At 43.2% G+C, this 12,158-nt stretch overlaps 1 protein-coding gene across 3 annotated transcripts in view; it reads right to left on the reverse strand.

Annotated features, from left to right (window-relative positions):
* WAC (WW domain containing adaptor with coiled-coil) overlaps positions 1 to 12,158 on the reverse strand; it is a 118,389-nt gene that overhangs the window by 32,505 nt on the left and 73,726 nt on the right. For 2 of the 3 annotated variants that reach the window (XM_068235719.1, XM_068235718.1), the window contains exons 7-8: positions 7,952 to 8,260; positions 209 to 439 (exon numbers count right to left, since the gene is read on the reverse strand). In XM_068235719.1, coding sequence (XP_068091820.1) covers positions 209 to 439; positions 7,952 to 8,260 — 540 coding nt within the window. The remainder of the gene's footprint in view (positions 1 to 208; positions 440 to 7,951; positions 8,261 to 12,158) is intronic. The other variant, XM_068235720.1, reaches the window with a different exon arrangement.

Genomic DNA, 12,158 nt, shown 5'->3' on the forward strand with positions numbered 1-12,158 from the left:
CAGTCGGGTCCGTCGCCGGCTGTTCGGAGGGCTGCAGTGAGACCCCCGTGGGACAACGGACGGCGTGGGAAGCCTCATTAGTATCCGGAGGCTTCCCCCACCCGAGGTGAGTACCCCCCAGGGGATCTTTTTCATGTTACAGAGTCTCTTTAAGAAATCTTCAAATGAAAAATCCAAAGAAAACTAGGTGCAGTTAAGGAAGACCTACCTTCGTTGATTTTGGATATATCAACGTTAGAATTATTAATCTGCAGAGTGGCTTGCAAGGCAGGGAGCAGCTGTCGCAGGAGGTTGGGGTCCTGCAGTATCGGAGGAATTGGTGATTGTGGCACAGGTGATACAGGGACTGTAGAAGAGGAAGGGGGAGCAGCAGAGGGGTTTAGTCCAGGAGCAGACGAGGTGGAAGGGGTGGTACAGGATGGTTTATCGGATACAGAATCTGAAAATAAAAAGAAAGACAAAAATAAAGTTGAACTCAAATGCCATAATGAAAAATAAAAATCACTGCTTTAGGTGCAACTGAAGTCAAAATGTCATCTTTGCTGTAAGATATTAGCCACACTACGATAAACTTTACAGACAATTCCTTCATGAAAAGTTACCGAGAGGGTTAAGTTTGTGTTATTTACTTTGACTTTGCAGGGGAGCACGGGAAGGGTTAACAGACTGTGCAGGGAGCTTATCGGATAGCTGCCACAGTACTGTTCAGTGTACTCCTCAAATACAATACTAGAATTACTATCTGTTCAATTATCTGCACTCATTTTTTTCTTTTAATTCAGCACCACAACTCTGCATAACCACAGAAGAGATTCATTTTTTTATTCCACCAAAAACATTTACAAATAAATGTGCTGTAATCGCACACTACTTCCATGCAATGACAGCTCCTAGCAATGCAGTGAGCTGGGGGAAATTGCTTTTATCCACAAGTAATGTCATCTGTGTAAAAATCCCAACTGTATAGGCACTAAAGAGTATGGAAACAAATTTTAATTCCATGTTATATCAGATTGCAAATCCCCTTTAAAGGGAACATGAGGCAGATGTAAATAAAAAGTTTGATATTTACCTAAAAAGGGGGAAGCTTCTATATCCTGAAGAGGCTTTCCACATCCTCCTTGAGACCACCACCATTGCTTGGGATCCTCTAGAAAGTTTGTGCACAGAGTACAGCTGCCCTCATACATAGCAACGAGTGCTGCCATGACAGCATATCTAACGAGCTCTTGTCTGATATGTTCAGAAGATTTGCTGGTGGCAACAAGGGGAAGGGGGCAGCAGCAAAGATGCATGAAGCCTCTGGACTATCCAGAAGCTTCCCTATACCTAGGTAGGTTTTTTTTTTAATTATTATTATTATTATATTTCACCTTAGGTTTACTTTAAGTACATGACATACTCGGGTGTGTTGCAGCAATCTTTAGCAAACCTCTAGTGCAGTTGTAGCTTCTGTTATCCAATACATTTGCTTCCAGCTGGATCGCATTAGCAGCACACTGGGGCTCCACAGAGTTTATTGCAGTTTCTGCTATATGAAGGCTTTAGCAGCAGAGAAGAAGCTACAAGTCTATGGAGCTTCAAAGTGCTACTAGTGTGACAGTGGGCAGAATTAGCAGACACCAGCAGCAACTGTCACAAGAATATCAGCATGCGACAGACCATAATCCATGAATAAAGAATGGTTAAATACAATTTTTTTTCATGACCCCTGCAAAATCTGATCACACCATGGGAGAGAATAAACCCTGCAAGCTAATGAGTCTCCTCTGCATGGCACAATAATACCAATTATAAGGCTGGCCCTGTGCATGTACAGTACAGTCAGCACACGTTTTGGAGATTGACTATGAGGGAAAGTAGAATGAAGGAGGAGGGTCATACTCAAGATTGGACAAAGAGGAGGGACACATAGCAACTCCTGTCTTGTGTTGTGCTGTCATGGTGGGCTATCCCAAAAGCAGGGTGATTGGAAAGCATCCAAAATATATTTCAGGCAAACTGGTATGAGATGAGTGTGTGTTGGTTCTGGTGGCAGGGAGTAGAACATTAGGCTGTTGGGGAGGAAAGCCAAGCTTACCTCGGGTAATGTCTTTTCCAGTAGTCCGAGTGACAGCACCCCTCCTATGAGACTTGTCTCCCTCCTAAACTTTGGACAGGAAGCTAGAAGATACAAATTTGCATAACAGGCAGGCAGGAGTAGTATATAAAGATGTTACCCACCAAAGGTATCCAGTTATAAAAAAAGACACGGACAACATATGCTGCTGAAACAATACTTTAATTATCCCCTCTAATAGGGTGGGCCGGAGGGGTGCTGTCACTCGGACTACTGGAAAAGACATTACCCGAGGTAAGCTTGGCTTTCCCAGAACGTCCTCCTGACAGCACCCCTCCTATGAGACGATAAACAAGAACATTATACACTAGGGAGGGACTACTGCCTGCAACACTTTTCTTCCAAATGACAGATCAGTATTGGCTAATAAGTTTAGTCTATAATGTTTCACAAACGTATTTTGGCTGGACCAGGTGGCCGCTCTGCAAATCTGCTCTATCGAGGCGCCTGCCCTCTCTGCCCAAGATGTTGATACGCCTCTTGTGGAGTGAGCTTTAATTGAGGTTGGTAAAGGTCTCCCTTGAGCCCGATAAGCCGCAGTGATAGCTTGTCTGATCCATCTTGCAATTGATGGTTTAGAGGCTTGCCTTCCTTTGAATTTCCCCGCAAACAGCACCAACAAGGCATCTGATTTTCTCAAAGATACAGTCCTTTCCAGATAATGAAGGATACACCTTCTAACATCCAAACAATGAAGTTTCTTCTCCTTCTCATTCGTTGGTTTATCACAGAATGATGGCAGAAAGATCTCCTGAGATCGATGAAATTTTGAAGACACTTTAGGAAGGAATGCAAAGTCTGGACGCAGAGTAATCCTATCCTCTGAGATAGTACAATAAGGTTGCTTAATGGATAAGGCCTGAAGTTCGCTGACTCTCCTGGCTGTGGTGATTGCCAGAAGAAAGGCCGTTTTCAACGTCAGAAGTTTATCCGGAATCTGATCCAGAGGCTCAAAGGGATGTTCACAAAGACTCTGCAACACGATATTCAAGTCCCAAGGAGGCACCTTAGATATCACCACCGGCCTGAGACGTTTAATTCCCTGAAAAAAACGAAGAAAAAACTCTTCCTGAGCTAATCTTCTTTCTAAATATACACTTAAAGCTGCTGTCTGAACTTTAAGAGTACTGTCACTTAATCCCATGTGAAATCCATCCTGAAGAAACTCCAGAGCTGAGGCGGAAAGTGTAGGATCATTATCCTTTCTAGTACACCATTCACAGTAAATGTTCCATGTTTTTTGATAAATCTGCCTCGTAACCTTCTTGCGGGATTGTATTAACGTCTCAGAAAGTCCATCCGAAAACCCCTTTGATTTCAGGATTCCCCACTCAACCTCCATGCTGAAAGGTGAAGGCGCTTGAGGTCCGGGTGAAGAACTGGGCCCTGCGACAACAGATCTGTTCTGAGTGGAAACAATATTGGTTGACATATTGCTAACTTCTGTAACAGAGCAAACCATGGTCTTTTCGGCCAGAAAGGTACTATGAGGATTACTTGTGCTCTGTCCTGCATAATTTTGTTCAGAACCCTTGATATTTGTTCAGAACCCTTGATATTAGAGGTATTGGAGGAAATGCATACACCAGGTTCAACCTCCACTCTATGGAGAAGGCGTCTATCTGCCACGGATTGTCCTTTGGATACAGGGAGCAAAAGTTTTGACACTTTGAATTTTGCCTCCTTGCGAATAAGTCTACTGCAGGAATGCCCCATGCCTGACTGATCTGAACAAATACTTCTGGATTCAGAGACCACTCGTCCTGTAATATCGCTGACCTGCTGAGATAGTCTGCTACAACATTGCAAGTCCCCTTCAGATGAATCGCCCTGATGGAAGATAAGCTGTTCTCTGCCCAATGCAGAATTCTTGCTGTCTGAGACCACAACCGAGGACTTCTTGTCCCTCCCTGATGATTCAGGTAAGCCACTACACTGCTGTTGTCGGACCTGATCAGGACGTGACAGTGCTTGATCTGATCCTTGAAGAATTGAAGGCCTCTCCATACTGCTTCCAGTTCTCTGCTGTTGGAGGATCGTCTTGCCATTGTACTGGACCACTGACCCTGTGCTGGAAGAGAGTCCATGTGAGCGCCCCACCCCCATGTACTGGCATCCGTCGTTATGATTCTTTGAACTGGAAAAAACCACATGCGACCTTCTGACAGGTGAGACAGTTCCTGCCACCAGTTTAATGACACTTTTACACTGTATGGGATCAGAATCTTCCTTTCTAGGGCTGAAATAGTCCTGTTCCAGCTCCTTAATATCCACAACTGCAGGGTCCTGGCATGGAATTGACCCCATTGTACTGCAGGGAAGACTGAGCTTAACAGACCGAGTAATGCCATGGCTTTTCTTATACTGATGGCTCTTGATTCCTGAAAAGAAAGAACAGAATTAAGTACTGCCGAAATTTTCCTTTCTGGGAGAAAAACTCTTTCTTGGCGGGAGGAAAAAATAAATCCCAGATATTCCATAGACTGGCTGGGTATTAGTGCAGATTTTGACCAGTTAATTAACCAGCCTAAAGACTCTAGACTGTCAATGCATAATTTAACCTGATCACTTACAGACTGTAAAGAATTACCCCAAATTAGTAAATCATCTAGGTAAGCAATGATGTTAATGGATCTACACCTTAAGACTGCCAATACTTCTGCCATCACCTTTGTGAACAGCCAAGGGGATGAAGCTAGCCCAAAAGGTAACACATTAAATTGGAAATGTCTTACCTCTTCTTGAAGGTGAATTGCAAATCTTAGGAACTGCTGGGACTCTAGATGGACTGGCACATGCAGGTAGGCATCTTTGAGGTCCAGAGAAGCTAGAAAACAGTCTTTTTGCAACAGGGTTATTACAGAATTCACATTGTCCATTCGAAACTTCCTGTATTTTACGGCCTTGTTCAACCCCTTTAAATTTAGAATAAATCTGAAGGCTCCCTGAGGCTTTTTTATCAGAAAAACTGGTGAGTAGAACCCTTGGCCTCTCTGGCAGGATGGTACTTCTCTGATCACTCTTTTCTCCAGAAGGGAAACCACTTCCTCCTGTAACGCCTGTCTTTGGTCTGTTGACCTTGGTTGCGGAGTTACCACATACTGCTGGGGTGGGGGATATTCGAATTCTATTCTGTACCCTTCCAATATTATTTTCAAGAGCCACTGACTTGTGAACCGCTGGCACCACGTTTCGTAGTAGTGGGAAAGCCTTCCCCCTACTGGAATACTGGCGTCATTGCTTATTGGGTTGGTTGGGCCGGGGAAAAAGAGCCTTCCCTTTTTGGTTTCTACTTGGAATCCACTTTTTCCTAGGTGGGATCTTTGCCTCAGGTTCCCTGATGCCACTGCGAGCTGGGCCCTTGTACTGAAAAGCTCTCTTTTTTGTCGGAAAATTTTTCTTATAGTCTGAGGTTCTTTCTAGCGTCTGGTCTAGCTTTGAACCAAATAACAGCTCACCTTCACAGGGTAAACCACATAACTTGGAGCGAGACGAATTGTCCCCCTGCCAAGTCTTCACCCATATGCCTCTCCTTGCCGAGTTAACAAGGGCAGTTGTTCTGGCTGTTAATTTAACCGTGTCATCCGCTGCATCTGTTAAGTAATTAGTAGCATTAAATAAATTTGGAAAGTCCTCTAAAATCTCTTCTCTGGGCACCCCCGAAGCTATCTTAGACTGAGTCTGCGTGAGCCAAGCTTTAAGGGATCGTCCCACTGCCGTGGATGCCACTGCTGGCTTAAAAGTTAAAGATGCTGACTCCCATGCCCTACGCAACAGATTGTCCATCTTCTTATCAATCGGGTCTTTTAAATTGCCAAAGTTCTCAAACTGCAAATCGGATCTTCTGGACACCCTTGAAAACGATGGGTCCAGTTTGGGAACCGGACCCCAGAATTTTTGATCATCAGGACTGAAAGGATAACGACGAGAAAGAGACTTGGGCCAAAACGCCCTCCTTTCAGGGTCATCCCACTCCTTCCCAATCATTGACTTTAGAGAGGAATGGACTGGGATGAAGCAATTCTGGGGTTCCGCCAAACTCACGTACATCTGATCCAAGGGGGTCAAGGATTTTCGCTCCACTGTTATACCCATAGTGCTCTGCATAGCAGACAACAAGTCCTTCATTAAGTTAGGTGCAAAAGCGAACTTCTGAGGAACCTCTGGGTTCTCCTCCTCTTCTCCAGAAATTTCCTCTAAAGATGAAATTTCTCCTTCCTCTCCTGATAATTCTGAATCCCCTGACTCATTATCCTTCCTTTTACGTTTAGCTGCAATTTGATGCGGTGAAGTGGGAACCTGTAAGGCTTCCCCCACCTCAATCACCAGGGCTGGAGGATTTCCGTCTAAAGGAGCAGGTATAGCACCAGTAACAGAGGCTGAAGTAGAAGGAACTGCAGACTCCGCCAATGTAGAATCCTTTATCTCTTTAATGGCCGAGGCCATCTCAGACCGCATCCACCCCATCAAGTCCTTAAACACCACTGGGGATTCCTCTTTGACTACTTTCTCTCTACATGACTGGCAAAGTTTCTTTGTAGAGGAAGAATAGAAGCGTGAGTTACACATAACACAGCGTTTCTCAGTTCTGCCCGAAGCTTGTCCACCTTGAGTTTGCTGAGACACCGATTTCTCCTTATCACTTTTTGAGGGTTTAGGCTAAAAAAGAAATAAAGAGACTATCAGCCTTACAAGGTGGACCCAGACACTTACAAACAGCCCTCTCAAAGCCTGATAACCTCTAGCTCACCAGAGAGGGGATAGCGCCAGACTCCGCAGAAGTCAGAGGAGAAGGGCCTACAGCGTCCTCCATGATCACCGACAGCAATGGTGATCGTGGCTCAACATATACATATATATACCTCTCGGAATTACCTGCAGCTGAAGTCAATTTTCTTTCCCCGCCGCGGCCCCTGCCGCTGCCGTCAGCTGACACGTCATGCGGGACGCATGCGCATGACGTCACATCCGCCCGGAACTTCCGGTATGCGCTCCTGCCGCCATAAAGCTTCTGCATCTCTGGGAGAAGCCTCCTCCACGCTGTGCGCTGGACCAGCCGAGTCCCCTGCTCAGCCTTAGTATGCCCGCGCTGCACCGCTGCCCTCGCCGCCTGACGTAGTAGCACTGGAGACCTCTCAAAGCGTCCCGTCCGGGACAGGAAAAACAACTGGATACCTTTGGTGGGTAACATCTTTATATACTACTCCTGCCTGCCTGTTATGCAAATTTGTATCTTCTAGCTTCCTGTCCAAAGTTTAGGAGGGAGACAAGTCTCATAGGAGGGGTGCTGTCAGGAGGACGTTCTGGGAAAAAGGGCACATAATTAGCTCCCCCTGGGCTGGTGGAGATTTGCATCTATACAGGAATTTTATGTTCATCACTAATAAGCATGGCTGTGGAGTCCGACTCCCAACGTTTATGAAACTACCAACTCCACGTACCCAAAATTTCTCCGACTCCTTGACAGCCCTTACAGGGCTATGGAGTGGGTACAAAAAAATCATCCGACTCCAACTGCTCAGTTTATGGAAGCTCCAACTCCCTGATATTGATCAGACTCCTCGACTCCGACTCCACAGCCCTGCTAATAAGGAACAAATAGACCTATTTTCACAGCAGAAAAGAGAAGTAAAATCCGAGGAGCAGAGCTCTGACTCAAGGCCATGCAAGCAGGAATCAAGCTCAAAAAGCAGAACAGATACTCAAACAGAGATTTGGGGACCAAACCTTCCTTCAGGCTACAATGAAAGTTTAATAACAGCATTTAAAAAGCCACTAGAACCTAGAGCGCTCAAAGGCAATGTACTGAAGCTCTCAGAATTCACAACTTACCTTTTCTGTCAGATTTCTGTGCTGGGATGGAGGAGGTGGGTATAGGCAGTTTTGATAGCGATGCTCCATTTGCATCAAATGACTTCTTTGGAGGAGGGTGATCAGGCTGTACTGTAAAAGTACTAGAAGGGCCACTGCTTGGGGCAGCAGACGGGTGAACCACAGGTTTAATGGCGTGCTGCGCTGTGGCTGCACTGCTATGAGTCTCTGTTCTGGGGAGTCTGTAGTCTCTGTCATTGTGCCGGCTTGTCTGAGACAAAATGTTCTGTGGAAGCATGCTGCTGGCGTCATTGGAATGTTTCTCATCCACTGATTGGAGATATTAACACAAGACAAACAAAATCAAGTTAACAGAGCCACTTAACCCGAGTCATGTTCCACAGTTCATGAAGGAATTGCCAGTGATAAACTGTAGCATGTAGCTGCTTAAAGAGCAACTTTACCGAAAGATAATACAGGTCAGCATGTATAGTGCTGGTAGGCATAAAAAAAACCGGAAGAGCACAAAATGCCCTTATCTACCAGACACCCACTAACAATGGGATAGGCTAAAATGTTTTTTTTTAATAAACATACACACAGAGGGAGATACTACTTGCTTGGCAACAGCAGGTTATCTCCCACAATACAACAAGGTTCACACAACAGGAAACTGTCATAGCCTAGGCTAAAACATAACACTGTGGGAGGGGTTTCACCTCATCAGTCACACAGACGTCCCTGGTGAACTATTACACAAAAGGTGAAGACTTCCAGTGGGAAATGGGGCATCGGCTACTAATTGGTATGGAGTTCAATCCGAAGTTAAAGTTGCTCTTTAAGGTCGTAAAACTAACAATCAATATTAGTTAATACAACATTTTGCTATGTACCCCCTGCATACTGGTACAGGCAAGACTATCCCAAGTATGCCTTTACACACAAATTTTATTAACGTGTTACATTTTAACTACTCCCTCTGAAACGTACCAAAATGATCAAAGTTTGCAGCTAAAGTATCCAAAATGTATCACCACCAGCCCCCATCATACAGGAGTAGTTCACCAGTCTCACATTTTTCACTTGTAAAGGTTTTCCTTCTATGTAACCAGAATTCGTAAAAATTGTGTTTGATTTTCTGTTTTATCATCAGTGACATTTTCCTAATTTACAGGTCTGGTGTTTGGAAGAGGGATCCAGTAGTGATGGAAAAAAAGGTGTACATTTCATAACTCCTGGAGAAGCAGGACTCACCAAATGAAAAGGAGTAAACGTAGCACCTAATTGGTGGAATTAAATGCATTTCAAGTTATTGATTCCTTCAAAGTCCTATATCAATTAGAAATCAAGTTTCAAAATATGTATCAATTTAGGAAAACCCTTCAAGGGAACCTGAGATAGGGGATTATAAAGAAAATATCTATACCTGGAGCTTAACCCAAGCCGCCTCCGGCCTGATCGCTCCCACGCCATCCTCTTCTGCTACTTCGTTCGCCCAAAATCGGCCCCAGAAAGTTCTCTGGTCAGGGGAGAACTGTGCATGCGCGGCCCGGTTGCAATGAGGCCGGAGGGGGCTGGAGGAAGCCCCAGGTATGTATATTTTCTTTACAACCACCCATCTTAAAGATGGAACAAGTACACTTAAAGAGGAACTCCGTTAATGTAATAAAAAAAGTGCTTTATTTTGACAATTACGTGTAAATGATTTAGTCAGTGTTTGCCCTTTGTAAAATATTTTAAATACCTGATTTACATTCTGGCATTCATTACATGGGGACATTTTTTACTGCTGGCAGTTGATGTAGCTGCTGCATGCTTTTTTGGCAGTTGGAAACAGCTGTAAACAGCTATTTTCCACAATGCAACAAGGTTCACAGACAGGAAACTGCCAGGAGTACCACGGTCCTCAGAGTTTCCTGTGGGAGGGGTTTCACCACAATATTAGTGATACAGCACCCCCTGATGGTCTGCTTATGAAAAGGAATAGATTTCTCATGTAAAAAGGGGTAGCAGCTACTGATTGGGATAACGTTCAATTCTTGGTGGGAGTTTCTCTTTAAGCCTTTTTAAGTTCTACTTTGGTCCCTGAATTTACTGGATAGTCCTCCTCCAAAAGAAACTTACAATTCTTTATATACAGTAGTTTAATACTTTATTTCAAACTGGTACCTCATCTAAAGTTCCAGTTTCAAAAACAATTTTGTAAATACAGCAAAAAGTCATAGAAGTTTCATAACACAAGGATATTTGATAAGAAAAACCTAATACAATAAATATAACAAAGTCAAACTTGAGCAATTTCTACAACACTCATCCACAACTCCCTGACTGCACCAAAAATAGCTGGTTTTTCTATTCTTCCACAAACTTTTCTTTTAGTCTTTTCAGGTGATCCTTCACCTTGAGCTTTTGGAGGAATGATTTATCTTTTTTTTGTTAGGCTTATAGGAGTATAAATCATAGTTAGGCTGTGACTAAGGCCCCTTTTACACTTGGTAAGGTGTGACCACACTTAGAGACATTGAAGTGAAAAAAAATTATGATATCATGAATTGGTTGTGTAGTAGGGGTAATTACTAGAACATTGGTAGCAAAGAAATACTCATATTTTTATTTTCAGTTATACAGCTTTTTTTATAACATGGCATCATGCTCCAATACTTGCAGTTTACACATTACGCAGCATTCTAAAAGTTTTTGCAGAACAGGCAGTGAACTTTTGACCTGTCCTGAACCGTTTTCTGCAAAAGGTAAACACAATACAGCTGAAATAACCTAATCAGAAGGCAGAGCTCAATGGCTATTTGCATAGATAACTGGAGTTTCTCAACTCTTCCTGTACTGGAAACAAATATTAAGCCCCATCTACACAATATGATTCTTTGTGCGATCCGATTACGATTCTATTTACGGTCCGATTAAATCTGACATGTCCGATCGCAATTCGATTAGATTCAATTTGATTTGAGACTGTTTTACAATGGCAAGTCGAATCCGATCGGACATGGCGGATTTAATCGGATCGTAAATAGAATCGTAATCGAATCGCACAAAAAATCGTATCGTGTAGATTGGGCTTTAGGTCTCTGCTCCTAAAACTTTATTTCTTAGCTGTACTACACAACCAATTCATTATATCAATTTTTTTTTCCACTTCAGTGTCTCTAACAATCACTACACTCCCAGCAAGTCACTCATAGCATATCACTTTCGGGGTCACTGTGCACGGCGTAAATTTAACTTTTGCAGTGTTGCCACGGGACCCGAGAGCGACTGGATGCAGCAGTTTTGTGCAGCACAACGTGACGGACCGCCCCAATTGTAAAATGGGCCGTAGTAACTGGAGTACTTTCCCAAAAGTGCATTTCTAACAAAAATGAACTCAGACAGGAAATGCTTACTTAAAGTAATATACTGCAAATACATTGCTGCTGATGAAAAGGAATTCCACATAGATCAAAAAGATGCATAGTAATGCATTGCTTCATTACCCAGTTTAAATTTTCCAAAATGTAATACATATAACAATACACAAGCCTTCCCCCTCTTCCAATGTCATATTTATGTGTGGAAGCCGCAATAGGGAAGGCCCTGTAGGCCATGCATTACAGTCCTGTACATGTGGAGAAGAGGTTTCTCACCCACACTGCCACTGGTTGCCATGGCAGTGCATCTTCGAAAAAATTTTTCAAGCATTTACAAAGTCACAGAAATGTGACAGAATTGCTTTCAGTGCAGCCAGGCTGAAATCCAACATTACTTCACAATATCCTGAAATGAAAGGCCTCAATTTCTATGCAAGTCCTCTCAAAGCCTGAACGAACCCAATTCCTGCAGCCTTTGAAGTCAGAGAAGCAACCCTTTCTAGGGTTACATTTAAATTTGTTATTCTGTCAAAATTATTTTATCCATACTACCTTTGAGTTTAATAATGAATTTCTATACCTAATTTGTGAATAGAACTAAGTGAGAAAAGCTAGGAAACAATGGGACCTTCAGGGAGGTAAATAGAGAGAATCAAACTGGCAAAAGGCTCTGGTGAGGTCACCTAACACATTTTTGACAAAGTTTTTTTCCCATCTTACGCCTGTTATGTTTACCTCAAGCATTAAGGATACAGTGCTAGAAAGTCCTCTGTATTCTGGGCAAACACTTTAATAAAAAAAAAAAAAAAAACTAAAAAACATTTAGACTTGACTTGAGACTACTTTCCCATAAAAACGGAACG

This window comes from Hyperolius riggenbachi, chromosome 5 (assembly GCF_040937935.1).
Source record: "Hyperolius riggenbachi isolate aHypRig1 chromosome 5, aHypRig1.pri, whole genome shotgun sequence".
NCBI lineage: Eukaryota > Metazoa > Chordata > Amphibia > Anura > Hyperoliidae > Hyperolius > Hyperolius riggenbachi.